Here is a 13,876-nt window from a genome sequence, read left to right on the forward strand (position 1 = left end):
TAAATCCAGGAATGGAGCAAATTGCTATGCAATGGGGAACATTATTTCCACCCCTTTCATTTCTTCCAGTAATACGCAAAGTCTTACTTTGAACTGGAATTCAGAGATTGATCAGCAATGCAAGTCTAAATAAATAAATAAACACAATTCAAGAGGAAAAACAAGCAGGTATGGAACTACTAGAAGTAATCATTACTGAGTCACTAGAGCCAGTGGTGTCAGAGTCCACCGCGGTGCACTGTCATCACCGAGTCACTAGAGCCAGTGGTGTCACAGTCCACCGCGGTGCACTGTCATCACCGAGTCACTAGAGCCAGTGGTGTCACAGTCCACCGCGGTGCACTGTCATCACCGAGTCACTAGAGCCAGTGGTGTCAGAGTCCACCGCGGTGCACTGTCATCACCGAGTCACTAGAGCCAGTGGTGTCACAGTCCACCGCGGTGCACTGTCATTACCGAGTCACTAGAGCCAGTGGTGTCAGAGTCCACCGCGGTGCACTGTCATCACCGAGTCACTAGAGCCAGTGGTGTCAGAGTCCACCGCGGTGCACTGTCATCACCGAGTCACTAGAGCCAGTGGTGTCAGAGTCCACCGCGGTGCACTGTCATCACCGAGTCACTAGAGCCAGTGGTGTCAGAGTCCACCGCGGTGCACTGTCATCACCGAGTCACTAGAGCCAGTGGTGTCAGAGTCCACCGCGGTGCACTGTCATCACCGAGTCACTAGAGCCAGTGGTGTCAGAGTCCACCGCGGTGCACTGTCATCACCGAGTCACTAGAGCCAGTGGTGTCAGAGTCCACCGCGGTGCACTGTCATCACTAGAGCCAGAGCGGTCACTGTCATCACCGAGTCACTAGAGCCAGTGGTGTCAGAGTCCACCGCGGTGCACTGTCATCACCGAGTCACTAGAGCCAGTGGTGTCACAGTCCACCGCGGTGCCTGTCATCACCGCGGTGCACTGTCATCACCGAGTCACTAGAGCCAGTGGTGTCACAGTCCACCGCGGTGCACTGTCATCACCGAGTCACTAGAGCCAGTGGTGTCACAGTCCACCGCGGTGCACTGTCATCACCGAGTCACTAGAGCCAGTGGTGTCAGAGTCCACCGCGGTGCACTGTCATCACCGAGTCACTAGAGCCAGTGGTGTCAGAGTCCACCGCGGTGCACTGTCATCACCGAGTCACTAGAGCCAGTGGTGTCACAGTCCACCGCGGTGCACTGTCATCACCGAGTCACTAGAGCCAGTGGTGTCAGAGTCCACCGCGGTGCACTGTCATCACCGAGTCACTAGAGCCAGTGGTGTCAGAGTCCACCGCGGTGCACTGTCATCACCGAGTCACTAGAGCCAGTGGTGTCAGAGTCCACCGCGGTGCACTGTCATCACCGAGTCACTAGAGCCAGTGGTGTCACAGTCCACCGCGGTGCACTGTCATCACCGAGTCACTAGAGCCAGTGGTGTCAGAGTCCACCGCGGTGCACTGTCATCACCGAGTCACTAGAGCCAGTGGTGTCAGAGTCCACCGCGGTGCACTGTCATCACCGAGTCACTAGAGCCAGTGGTGTCACAGTCCACCGCGGTGCACTGTCATCACCGAGTCACTAGAGCCAGTGGTGTCAGAGTCCACCGCGGTGCACTGTCATCACCGAGTCACTAGAGCCAGTGGTGTCAGAGTCCACCGCGGTGCACTGTCATCACCGAGTCACTAGAGCCAGTGGTGTCAGAGTCCACCGCGGTGCACTGTCATCACCGAGTCACTAGAGCCAGTGGTGTCACAGTCCACCGCGGTGCACTGTCATCACCGAGTCACTAGAGCCAGTGGTGTCAGAGTCCACCGCGGTGCACTGTCATCACCGAGTCACTAGAGCCAGTGGTGTCAGAGTCCACCGCGGTGCACTGTCATCACCGAGTCACTAGAGCCAGTGGTGTCACAGTCCACCGCGGTGCACTGTCATCACCGAGTCACTAGAGCCAGTGGTGTCAGAGTCCACCGCGGTGCACTGTCATCACCGAGTCACTAGAGCCAGCGGTGGTGTCAGAGTCCTACCGCGGTGCACTGTCATCACCGAGTCACTAGAGCCAGTGGTGTCACAGTCCACCGCGGTGCACTGTCATCACCGAGTCACTAGAGCCAGTGGTGTCAGAGTCCACCGCGGTGCACTGTCATCACCGAGTCACTAGAGCCAGTGGTGTCACAGTCCACCGCGGTGCACTGTCATCACCGAGTCACTAGAGCCAGTGGTGTCAGAGTCCACCGCGGTGCACTGTCATCACCGAGTCACTAGAGCCAGTGGTGTCAGAGTCCACCGCGGTGCACTGTCATCACCGAGTCACTAGAGCCAGTGGTGTCAGAGTCCACCGCGGTGCACTGTCATCACCGAGTCACTAGAGCCAGTGGTGTCAGAGTCCACCGCGGTGCACTGTCATCACCGAGTCACTAGAGCCAGTGGTGTCAGAGTCCACCGCGGTGCACTGTCATCACCGAGTCACTAGAGCCAGTGGTGTCAGAGTCCAGTCCTGTCCGCGGTGCACTGTCATCACCGAGTCACTAGAGCCAGTGGTGTCAGAGTCCACCGCGGTGCACTGTCATCACCGAGTCACTAGAGCCAGTGGTGTCAGAGTCCACCGCGGTGCACTGTCATCACCGAGTCACTAGAGCCAGTGGTGTCACAGTCCACCGCGGTGCACTGTCATCACCGAGTCACTAGAGCCAGTGGTGTCACAGTCCACCGCGGTGCACTGTCATCACCGAGTCACTAGAGCCAGTGGTGTCAGAGTCCACCGCGGTGCACTGTCATCACCGAGTCACTAGAGCCAGTGGTGTCAGAGTCCACCGCGGTGCACTGTCATCACCGAGTCACTAGAGCCAGTGGTGTCAGAGTCCACCGCGGTGCACTGTCATCACCGAGTCACTAGAGCCAGTGGTGTCAGAGTCCACCGCGGTGCACTGTCATCACCGAGTCACTAGAGCCAGTGGTGTCAGAGTCCACCGCGGTGCACTGTCATCACCGAGTCACTAGAGCCAGTGGTGTCAGAGTCCACCGCGGTGCACTGTCATCACCGAGTCACTAGAGCCAGTGGTGTCAGAGTCCACCGCGGTGCACTGTCATCACCGAGTCACTAGAGCCAGTGGTGTCAGAGTCCACCGCGGTGCACTGTCATCACCGAGTCACTAGAGCCAGTGGTGTCACAGTCCACCGCGGTGCACTGTCATCACCGAGTCACTAGAGCCAGTGGTGTCAGAGTCCACCGCGGTGCACTGTCATCACCGAGTCACTAGAGCCAGTGGTGTCAGAGTCCACCGCGGTGCACTGTCATCACCGAGTCACTAGAGCCAGTGGTGTCAGAGTCCACCGCGGTGCACTGTCATCACCGAGTCACTAGAGCCAGTGGTGTCAGAGTCCACCGCGGTGCACTGTCATCACCGAGTCACTAGAGCCAGTGGTGTCACAGTCCACCGCGGTGCACTGTCATCACCGAGTCACTAGAGCCAGTGGTGTCAGAGTCCACCGCGGTGCACTGTCATCACCGAGTCACTAGAGCCAGTGGTGTCAGAGTCCACCGCGGTGCACTGTCATCACCGAGTCACTAGAGCCAGTGGTGTCACAGTCCACCGCGGTGCACTGTCATCACCGAGTCACTAGAGCCAGTGGTGTCAGAGTCCACCGCGGTGCACTGTCATCACCGAGTCACTAGAGCCAGTGGTGTCAGAGTCCACCGCGGTGCACTGTCATCACCGAGTCACTAGAGCCAGTGGTGTCAGAGTCCACCGCGGTGCACTGTCATCACCGAGTCACTAGAGCCAGTGGTGTCAGAGTCCACCGCGGTGCACTGTCATCACCGAGTCACTAGAGCCAGTGGTGTCAGAGTCCACCGCGGTGCACTGTCATCACCGAGTCACTAGAGCCAGTGGTGTCAGAGTCCACCGCGGTGCACTGTCATCACCGAGTCACTAGAGCCAGTGGTGTCACAGTCCACCGCGGTGCACTGTCATCACCGAGTCACTAGAGCCAGTGGTGTCAGAGTCCACCGCGGTGCACTGTCATCACCGAGTCACTAGAGCCAGTGGTGTCAGAGTCCACCGCGGTGCACTGTCATCACCGAGTCACTAGAGCCAGTGGTGTCAGAGTCCACCGCGGTGCACTGTCATCACCGAGTCACTAGAGCCAGTGGTGTCAGAGTCCACCGCGGTGCACTGTCATCACCGAGTCACTAGAGCCAGTGGTGTCAGAGTCCACCGCGGTGCACTGTCATCACCGAGTCACTAGAGCCAGTGGTGTCAGAGTCCACCGCGGTGCACTGTCATCACCGAGTCACTAGAGCCAGTGGTGTCACAGTCCACCGCGGTGCACTGTCATCACCGAGTCACTAGAGCCAGTGGTGTCAGAGTCCACCGCGGTGCACTGTCATCACCGAGTCACTAGAGCCAGTGGTGTCAGAGTCCACCGCGGTGCACTGTCATCACCGAGTCACTAGAGCCAGTGGTGTCAGAGTCCACCGCGGTGCACTGTCATCACCGAGTCACTAGAGCCAGTGGTGTCACAGTCCACCGCGGTGCACTGTCATTACCGAGTCACTAGAGCCAGTGGTGTCAGAGTCCTCCGCGGTGCACTGTCATCACCGAGTCACTAGAGCCAGTGGTGTCAGAGTCCACTGCAGTGCACTGCCTTTTTAACCTGTTAAGGCCATTATTAATCTCAAACACAACACGTCACAGCACTGTCTGCCTATCACCTGAGGCTGACACACCCAAACCCTATAACTGCACCTCTCTCAAGCAGAGAGCCACTGTGCTTGTTTTGAGAGTCTTTTAACAGCAATATACATGAGTGAACTGAGACCAACACATATTCTGCTTATAACCTGCGCCACATTTAAACCCAGGAATCCAGTGGTGAGCTGCTAGTAAATTAGCCTGTTGTGGCATCTAGACCCGTCTCTCTGAGTTCATTTTCACATACAAGGCTGTTCCTTTTATAAGGTATCATTAAATTCAGTTTATAGGGGAGTTTAATGCCCTGGATTCTTAATACTTGATGGCAGGTGCATTTTGAGAAGCAAGAAAAGGACCCAATGAAATCTGGTACAATTAACTCAAAAAGGCAGAAGGGGGCAGAAAACTTGATCTATGAGTGTTCCATTCAGTTGAGCAGGAAGACTGGAGCGGCTTTCACAAAGCTTTTATTCATATTGCCCAACTGAACTTTCAACTTGCACCCCTGAGCGGCGGCTCTTGGCTGTGCTAAGTCTGAAACGATCCCCTTTTGGTGGCCCTTCTTGTGGATGCGTGACACAGATCAGCAGGATCGGGGTCCTGCCCTGATCTGAAATTCCAGTTCCAGTTCCAATTCTACTTCCTTCCAGGAATCACAGAACACTGCTCATTGCAATTTTGATCAATGATGTCGTGCTAGAATGGAGCGCTCACCCTGCAGATCAGTGTGCAATTCTAAATGGTTTAATGGAAGCAATTGAATATCCAGTCAGGCTGTGAGATGCGGTGGTTCATCTAGTCTCTTGACTCGGCACTGCAGTGCTTCAGTGTGGATGCAGGGGAGCGGTCAGCATTGTCCCTGAGAGTCACAGCCCTTCAGTGTGGATGCAGGGGAGCGGTCAGCATTGTCCCTGAGAGTCACAGCCCTTCAGTGTGGATGCAGGGGAGAGGTCAGCATTGTCGCTGAGAGTCACAGCCCTTCAGTGTGGATGCAGGGGAGCGGTCAGCATTGTCCCTGAGAGTCACATCCCTTCAGTGTGGATGCAGGGGAGAGGTCAGCATTGTCGCTGAGAGTCACATCCCTTCAGTGTGGATGCAGGGGAGAGGTCAGCATTGTCCCTGAGAGTCACAGCCCTTCAGTGTGGATGCAGGGGAGGGGTCAGCATTGTCCCTGAGAGTCACAGCCCTTCAGTGTGGATGCAGGGGAGGGGTCAGCATTGTCCCTGAGAGTCACAGCCCTTCAGTGTGGATGCAGGGGAGCGGTCAGCATTGTCCCTGAGAGTCACAGCCCTTCAGTGTGGATGCAGGGGAGGAGTCAGCATTGTACCTGAGAGTCACAGCCCTTCAGTGTGGATGCAGGGGAGCGGTCAGCATTGTACCTGAGAGTCACAGCCCTTCAGTGTGGATGCAGGAGAGAGGTCAGCATTGTCGCTGAGAGTCACAGCCCTTCAGTGTGGATGCAGGAGAGAGGTCAGCATTGTCGCTGAGAGTCACATCCCTTCAGTGTGGATGCAGGGGAGAGGTCAGCATTGTCGCTGAGAGTCACATCCCTTCAGTGTGGATGCAGGGGAGAGGTCAGCATTGTCCCTGAGAGTCACATCCCTTCAGTGTGGATGCAGGAGAGAGGTCAGCATTGTCGCTGAGAGTCACAGCCCTTCAGTGTGGATGCAGGGGAGGGGTCAGCATTGTCCCTGAGAGTCACAGCCCTTCAGTGTGGATGCAGGGGAGGGGTCAGCATTGTCCCTGAGAGTCACATCCCTTCAGTGTGGATGCAGGAGAGAGGTCAGCATTGTCGCTGAGAGTCACATCCCTTCAGTGTGGATGCAGGGGAGAGGTCAGCATTGTCGCTGAGAGTCACATCCCTTCAGTGTGGATGCAGGGGAGCGGTCAGCATTGTCGCTGAGAGTCACAGCCCTTCAGTGTGGATGCAGGGGAGGAGTCAGCATTGTCCCTGAGAGTCACAGCCCTTCAGTGTGGATGCAGGGGAGGGGTCAGCATTGTCCCTGAGAGTCACAGCCCTTCAGTGTGGATGCAGGGGAGGGGTCAGCATTGTCCCTGAGAGTCACAGCCCTTCAGTGTGGATGCAGGGGAGGAGTCAGCATTGTACCTGAGAGTCACATCCCTTCAGTGTGGATGCAGGGGAGGGGTCAGCATTGTCCCTGAGAGTCACATCCCTTCAGTGTGGATGCAGGGGAGGGGTCAGCATTGTACCTGAGAGTCACATCCCTTCAGTGTGGATGCAGGGGAGGGGTCAGCATTGTCCCTGAGAGTCACATCCCTTCAGTGGGGATGCAGGGGAGGGATCAGCATTGTCCCTGAGAGTCACATCCCTTCAGTGTGGATGCAGGGGAGGGGTCAGCATTGTCCCTGAGAGTCACAGCCCTTCTTTGTTCCCCTGGGTAGGAAGGCCAGAGCAGCAAGACAATTCTCTCTCTCTCTCTCCACCCACCCACTCCAGTCATCAGTACAATTTTTCCCACAGAAGTCATTCTGTTTTTTTTTTCATCTCCATTCATCTTTTTCTGAAGCGAGCCCACGCATGCACTCACACACACACACACACACACACACACACACACACACACACACACACACACACACACACACACACACACACACACACACTCTCTCTCTCTCCAGACAGACGGACAGACAGTCAGGGTTCGGTGAATCTGATAAGTTGTAATTGCTTCCTCTTGCTCCCCCTTATTACCACCACTCTGCTCCACCCCTCCACCTCCCTTCTCAGAGACAGTTCAGGGTAAATTGAATCTAAATTAGGCCCTGATTGTTATGTGTTAAGTGATGTGACCAAACCACCTAGTCCTGTAACCTGCTCAGATCTCAGAAAGAAAACTAGCACTAGCTGAGAGGTCTGATCACTTCTTCTTCTGCTCTTTTAAGAGTTCATGAAGTCAATGAGGATCGTCAGTGTTTTGCCCCATGGTGGAGTTTGAGTGTAAACCCCCTTCACTGTGAAATCTGTCAGATGTTTTTTTTTTTAGATGCATTACCAACACCCAGCTGCAGATGGCGCCCATGTACCATCTGTATTTTGACCTCAGCATCCCTTGTGCCTGTGTTTCAGTGTATAAATGTTAGTCAGGCATACAGGCGGCACCACTATATCTGTCACCAGGGACAGGAATAATTCAAGATCAACCAGAGATTTTTACTGGGAGTTAGATTTAACATGCTTGGGCCCATCTCCAGTCTGCAGTCGACAATAAAATCTACAGCCGGGCCTGACGCAGAAACCAAAGGTCCCCTGTGTTTGTCATACATATTGTTTTACGGTTGTTATTTCTGCAGGATTTCAGCCACCTTCAGCATTGCCCTGCCAGTGTCCTACATTCCCGACCCCTGTGTTCTGCACAGACACGTTTCAGGGGTTTGAAATGCACGCGTCGCACTATCAGTGTGATTAACTCACCGGGCAGGGATGAGCTGCAGAGCCAAAGCTGGGCAAGCGTAGAGCGTTTTACACCACAAAATGAAGGTTTAAATCATCTATTTAAGGACGTTTCGGACAAAAGCCCTTCTTCGTCTTCAATAAATCATTTTTTAATCATTTAAGCCCTTTGTGTACATCCAAAATAAAAATTAAAATACTTTTCATATTTGTCATTTTGTGCACTGCAGTTATACACCCTTTCACATATATATCTTTATGATATGATATGTGATACGTATGCATCTAATAGATAGATAGATATATATATATAGATATATATATATATATTATATTATATATATAAATATTATACATATGGATTAGTTTTCAGTGACTGGTTCTCCACTGTAGCTTAATGCAGCCCAGTTGCTGTCACCATTCTGCCTGTGGGGACGTTGGTAATACATTGAAAGCAAAACTCAACTTATTGAACGTGCATGCTGATGAAAGAAAGAGCTGGTGGGACTGTTTTGGATTCCTGTTACTGGCTGCTTTGTGTCTGCCCTGGGACTGTGCCCCCTGGCCTTACCCCTCCCCCTAGCTCGGACAGGGAAGGAGGGAGTGTGCAGTGTTTGCCCTGGCAGAGGGATGTGGCAGAAACCAGGTTTGACACGGGATACGGGGGAGGGGGGGTGGCAATGAGACTCCCATTGAACAGCAGTGTAATCCATTCCTGGTTTTACTATGAGTTTAATTCACATATTAAAACTGTAAGACTCACCTGCACACGCTAATCAAGCACATATTAAAACTGTAAGACTCACCTGCACACTGGGGCTAATCAAGCACATATTAAAACTGTAAGACTCAAAAAAATCTGGAAGAAGTGCACTGAGCTGGGGTGGCGGAGCTGGTTCCGGGGGTGCAGTTGATAGACGGGGCTCTGCTGTGTGTGTTGGGGTGGCGGAGCTGGTTCCGGGGGTGCAGTTGATAGAGGGGGCTCTGCTGCGTGTGTTGGGGTGGCGGAGCTGGTTCCGGGGGTGCAGTTGATAGACGGGGCTCTGCTGCGTGTGTTGGGGTGGCGGAGCTGGTTCCGGGGGTGCAGTTGATAGACGGGGCTCTGCTGCGTGTGTTGGGGTGGCGGAGCTGGTTCCGGGGGTGCAGTTGATAGACGGGGCTCTGCTGCGTGTGTTGGGGTGGCGGAGCTGGTTCCGGGGGTGCAGTTGATAGACGGGGCTCTGCTGCGTGTGTTGGGGTGGCGGAGCTGGTTCCGGGGGTGCAGTTGATAGACGGGGCTCTGCTGCGTGTGTTGGGGTGGCGGAGCTGGTTCCGGGGGTGCAGTTGATAGACGGGGCTCTGCTGCGTGTGTTGGGGTGGCGGAGCTGGTTCCGGGGGTGCAGTTGATAGACGGGGCTCTGCTGCGTGTGTTGGGGTGGCGGAGCTGGTTCCGGGGGTGCAGTTGATAGACGGGGCTCTGCTGCGTGTGTTGGGGTGGCGGAGCTGGTTCCGGGGGTGCAGTTGATAGACGGGGCTCTGCTGCGTGTGTTGGGGTGGCGGAGCTGGTTCCGGGGGTGCAGTTGATAGACGGGGCTCTGCTGCGTGTGTTGGGGTGGCGGAGCTGGTTCCGGGGGTGCAGTTGATAGACGGGGCTCTGCTGCGTGTGTTGGGGTGGCGGAGCTGGTTCCGGGGGTGCAGTTGATAGACGGGGCTCTGCTGCGTGTGTTGGGGTGGCGGAGCTGGTTCCGGGGGTGCAGTTGATAGACGGGGCTCTGCTGCGTGTGTTGGGGTGGCGGAGCTGGTTCCGGGGGTGCAGTTGATAGACGGGGCTCTGCTGCGTGTGTTGGGGTGGCGGAGCTGGTTCCGGGGGTGCAGTTGATAGACGGGGCTCTGCTGCGTGTGTTGGGGTGGCGGAGCTGGTTCCGGGGGTGCAGTTGATAGACGGGGCTCTGCTGCGTGTGTTGGGGTGGCGGAGCTGGTTCCGGGGGTGCAGTTGATAGACGGGGCTCTGCTGCGTGTGTTGGGGTGGCGGAGCTGGTTCCGGGGGTGCAGTTGATAGACGGGGCTCTGCTGCGTGTGTTGGGGTGGCGGAGCTGGTTCCGGGGGTGCAGTTGATAGACGGGGCTCTGCTGCGTGTGTTGGGGTGGCGGGGCTGGTTCCGGGGGTGCAGTTGATAGACGGGGCTCTGCTGCGTGTGTTGGGGTGGCGGAGCTGGTTCCGGGGGTGCAGTTGATAGACGGGGCTCTGCTGCGTGTGTTGGGGTGGCGGAGCTGGTTCCGGGGGTGCAGTTGATAGACGGGGCTCTGCTGCGTGTGTTGGGGTGGCGGAGCTGGTTCCGGGGGTGCAGTTGATAGACGGGGCTCTGCTGCGTGTGTTGGGGTGGCGGAGCTGGTTCCGGGGGTGCAGTTGATAGACGGGGCTCTGCTGCGTGTGTTGGGGTGGCGGAGCTGGTTCCGGGGGTGCAGTTGATAGACGGGGCTCTGCTGCGTGTGTTGGGGTGGCGGAGCTGGTTCCGGGGGTGCAGTTGATAGACGGGGCTCTGCTGCGTGTGTTGGGGTGGCGGAGCTGGTTCCGGGGGTGCAGTTGATAGACGGGGCTCTGCTGCGTGTGTTGGGGTGGCGGAGCTGGTTCCGGGGGTGCAGTTGATAGACGGGGCTCTGCTGCGTGTGTTGGGGTGGCGGAGCTGGTTCCGGGGGTGCAGTTGATAGACGGGGCTCTGCTGCGTGTGTTGGGGTGGCGGAGCTGGTTCCGGGGGTGCAGTTGATAGACGGGGCTCTGCTGCGTGTGTTGGGGTGGCGGAGCTGGTTCCGGGGGTGCAGTTGATAGACGGGGCTCTGCTGCGTGTGTTGGGGTGGCGGAGCTGGTTCCGGGGGTGCAGTTGATAGACGGGGCTCTGCTGCGTGTGTTGGGGTGGCGGAGCTGGTTCCGGGGGTGCAGTTGATAGACGGGGCTCTGCTGCGTGTGTTGGGGTGGCGGAGCTGGTTCCGGGGGTGCAGTTGATAGACGGGGCTCTGCTGCGTGTGTTGGGGTGGCGGAGCTGGTTCCGGGGGTGCAGTTGATAGACGGGGCTCTGCTGCGTGTGTTGGGGTGGCGGAGCTGGTTCCGGGGGTGCAGTTGATAGACGGGGCTCTGCTGCGTGTGTTGGGGTGGCGGAGCTGGTTCCGGGGGTGCAGTTGATAGACGGGGCTCTGCTGCGTGTGTTGGGGTGGCGGAGCTGGTTCCGGGGGTGCAGTTGATAGACGGGGCTCTGCTGCGTGTGTTGGGGTGGCGGAGCTGGTTCCGGGGGTGCAGTTGATAGACGGGGCTCTGCTGCGTGTGTTGGGGTGGCGGAGCTGGTTCCGGGGGTGCAGTTGATAGACGGGGCTCTGCTGCGTGTGTTGGGGTGGCGGAGCTGGTTCCGGGGGTGCAGTTGATAGACGGGGCTCTGCTGCGTGTGTTGGGGTGGCGGAGCTGGTTCCGGGGGTGCAGTTGATAGACGGGGCTCTGCTGCGTGTGTTGGGGTGGCGGAGCTGGTTCCGGGGGTGCAGCTGATAGACGGGGCTCTGCTGCGTGTGTTGGGGTGGCGGAGCTGGTTCCGGGGGTGCAGTTGATAGACGGGGCTCTGCTGCGTGTGTTGGGGTGGCGGAGCTGGTTCCGGGGGTGCAGTTGATAGACGGGGCTCTGCTGCGTGTGTTGGGGTGGCGGAGCTGGTTCCGGGGGTGCAGTTGATAGACGGGGCTCTGCTGCGTGTGTTGGGGTGGCGGAGCTGGTTCCGGGGGTGCAGTTGATAGACGGGGCTCTGCTGCGTGTGTTGGGGTGGCGGAGCTGGTTCCGGGGGTGCAGTTGATAGACGGGGCTCTGCTGCGTGTGTTGGGGTGGCGGAGCTGGTTCCGGGGGTGCAGTTGATAGACGGGGCTCTGCTGCGTGTGTTGGGGTGGCGGAGCTGGTTCCGGGGGTGCAGTTGATAGACGGGGCTCTGCTGCGTGTGTTGGGGTGGCGGAGCTGGTTCCGGGGGTGCAGTTGATAGACGGGGCTCTGCTGTGTGTGTTGGGGTGAGGCAGCGGATATGAAAGCTGTAAGAGGTGCCCAGCTGCTTTGCTGGCTCTCCCCGGCTCCCAGTCTCCGAGCCAGTTTATTCAGCGCCTGCAGGGTTATTTTTAACAAGAATTCCCGCTTGATACTAATACTTCCTCTTCAGTGGAACAAGGTAGATTCAATATCCTTGCAATTCAAAGAAGATGACGAAAAAACAGCTTTGTCTGTGTACTTTTCTGTTTTTTTGTTTAAAACTTCAAGAAAAAAATATATATATATATATATATATATATATATATATATATATATATATTATTGTTACATGTAAGAAAAAAGACAATATTTCCTGAAACAGGAGATGTGGTAGAGAAAGAATAATTCTTGAAATGTAAATAAGACATCCTTCTCACTGAAGCCAAGGGACTGGAAGAAAGGGCAGTCTGTCTGGGACGTCCAGAAAGCAGATGAAGTTGATTAAGACGGGGAGCTCGTGCCCGAAAGCAGACGGGGGGGGGGGGGGGGGGGGGGATTAATTGGAGTGTTTCCGAGCCTCTCTGCAAAGGGAAGGGCTCGTTAAACAGACCGCCTCTGCCCCGGAGAGACTGAGCCAGACCCCAGCAATGCTCCAGCTTGTCAGCTCTGTGTTTTTGTCCGGGGCTCTTAATGTAAATTGTGATTTCTCCCCCCCCCCCATCCTCCCGAATAGCCTTGGAAATCGGAAATGTAAAAGCTGTATAACAGAGTTTGATTATTTTCTTACTCCAAGATATTTATACAGCACAGCACTACAGATCCGCTCCAGAGTTACATCTCAGAGGCTTTCTTACAGGGATGCTCTGTCTGTCTGTCTCTCCGTTCCTGCTGGTTGGAAGGATGTGATGGCTTTTATGAACCAAAATAATAATAATAAAAAAAAAAAACATATGTTGATGAGCCAACAGTGTCCACGAGGGAAAAGGTCAACATTTGGAAAAAAATAATTTTCTTTCTATTATTAGTATTAAAATCTTCTTGTGCTCCCCTGTATATTGAATGGGTGTCTCCTGCACAAAGCACTAGGAGTTCACTGCTTGTAGCAGCAGGTGTCCCATAGTGTATATGTGAGGAAATCCAGTGTGAGATTGAACACAAGCTCCTTGCGTGACTCGGTTTTCCTGCAGTGCGCTCCAGACAGCAGGTGAGGCGTATGGCATCCCTTCGTTCAGCTTTGTGACTAACGACCTCGCTGTGCCCCCCAGGTGCCCAGATCATTGACCTGATGCTGCTGGTGGTGGACGTGATGAAGGGGGTGCAGACCCAGACGGCGGAGTGCCTGGTCATCGGGGAGATGGCCTGCCCGCGCATGGTGGTCGTCCTCAACAAGATTGACCTGCTGCCAGCGGCCAAGAGGCAGGGAGCCATCGACAAGATGAGCAAGAGACTGCACAGGACACTGGAGAACACCAGGTACAACACTGCCCTGACACGAGCAGACACACTGACACACACACACACACACACACACACACACACACACACACACACACTGTCATTCACTATCGACAAGATGAGCAAGAGACTGCCCTGACACGAGCAGACACACTGACACACACACACACACACACACACACACACACACACACACACACACACACACACACACACTGTCATTCACTATCGACAAGATGAGCAAGAGACTGCACAGACACGAGCAGACACACACAAACTGATACACACACACACACTGATACGCACACACACACTGATATATACACACAC

The 13,876-nt window shown here is 55.7% G+C and overlaps 1 protein-coding gene across 1 annotated transcript in view; it reads left to right on the forward strand.

Annotated features, from left to right (window-relative positions):
- The window catches only part of eefsec (eukaryotic elongation factor, selenocysteine-tRNA-specific), a 36,723-nt gene that overhangs the window by 927 nt on the left and 21,920 nt on the right, over nt 1–13,876 (forward strand). The window contains exon 2 of the mRNA XM_041224465.1: nt 13,357–13,564. Coding sequence (XP_041080399.1) covers nt 13,357–13,564 — 208 coding nt within the window. The remainder of the gene's footprint in view (nt 1–13,356; nt 13,565–13,876) is intronic.

This window comes from Polyodon spathula, chromosome 23 (genome assembly GCF_017654505.1).
Source record: "Polyodon spathula isolate WHYD16114869_AA chromosome 23, ASM1765450v1, whole genome shotgun sequence".
NCBI classification, from domain to species: domain Eukaryota; kingdom Metazoa; phylum Chordata; class Actinopteri; order Acipenseriformes; family Polyodontidae; genus Polyodon; species Polyodon spathula.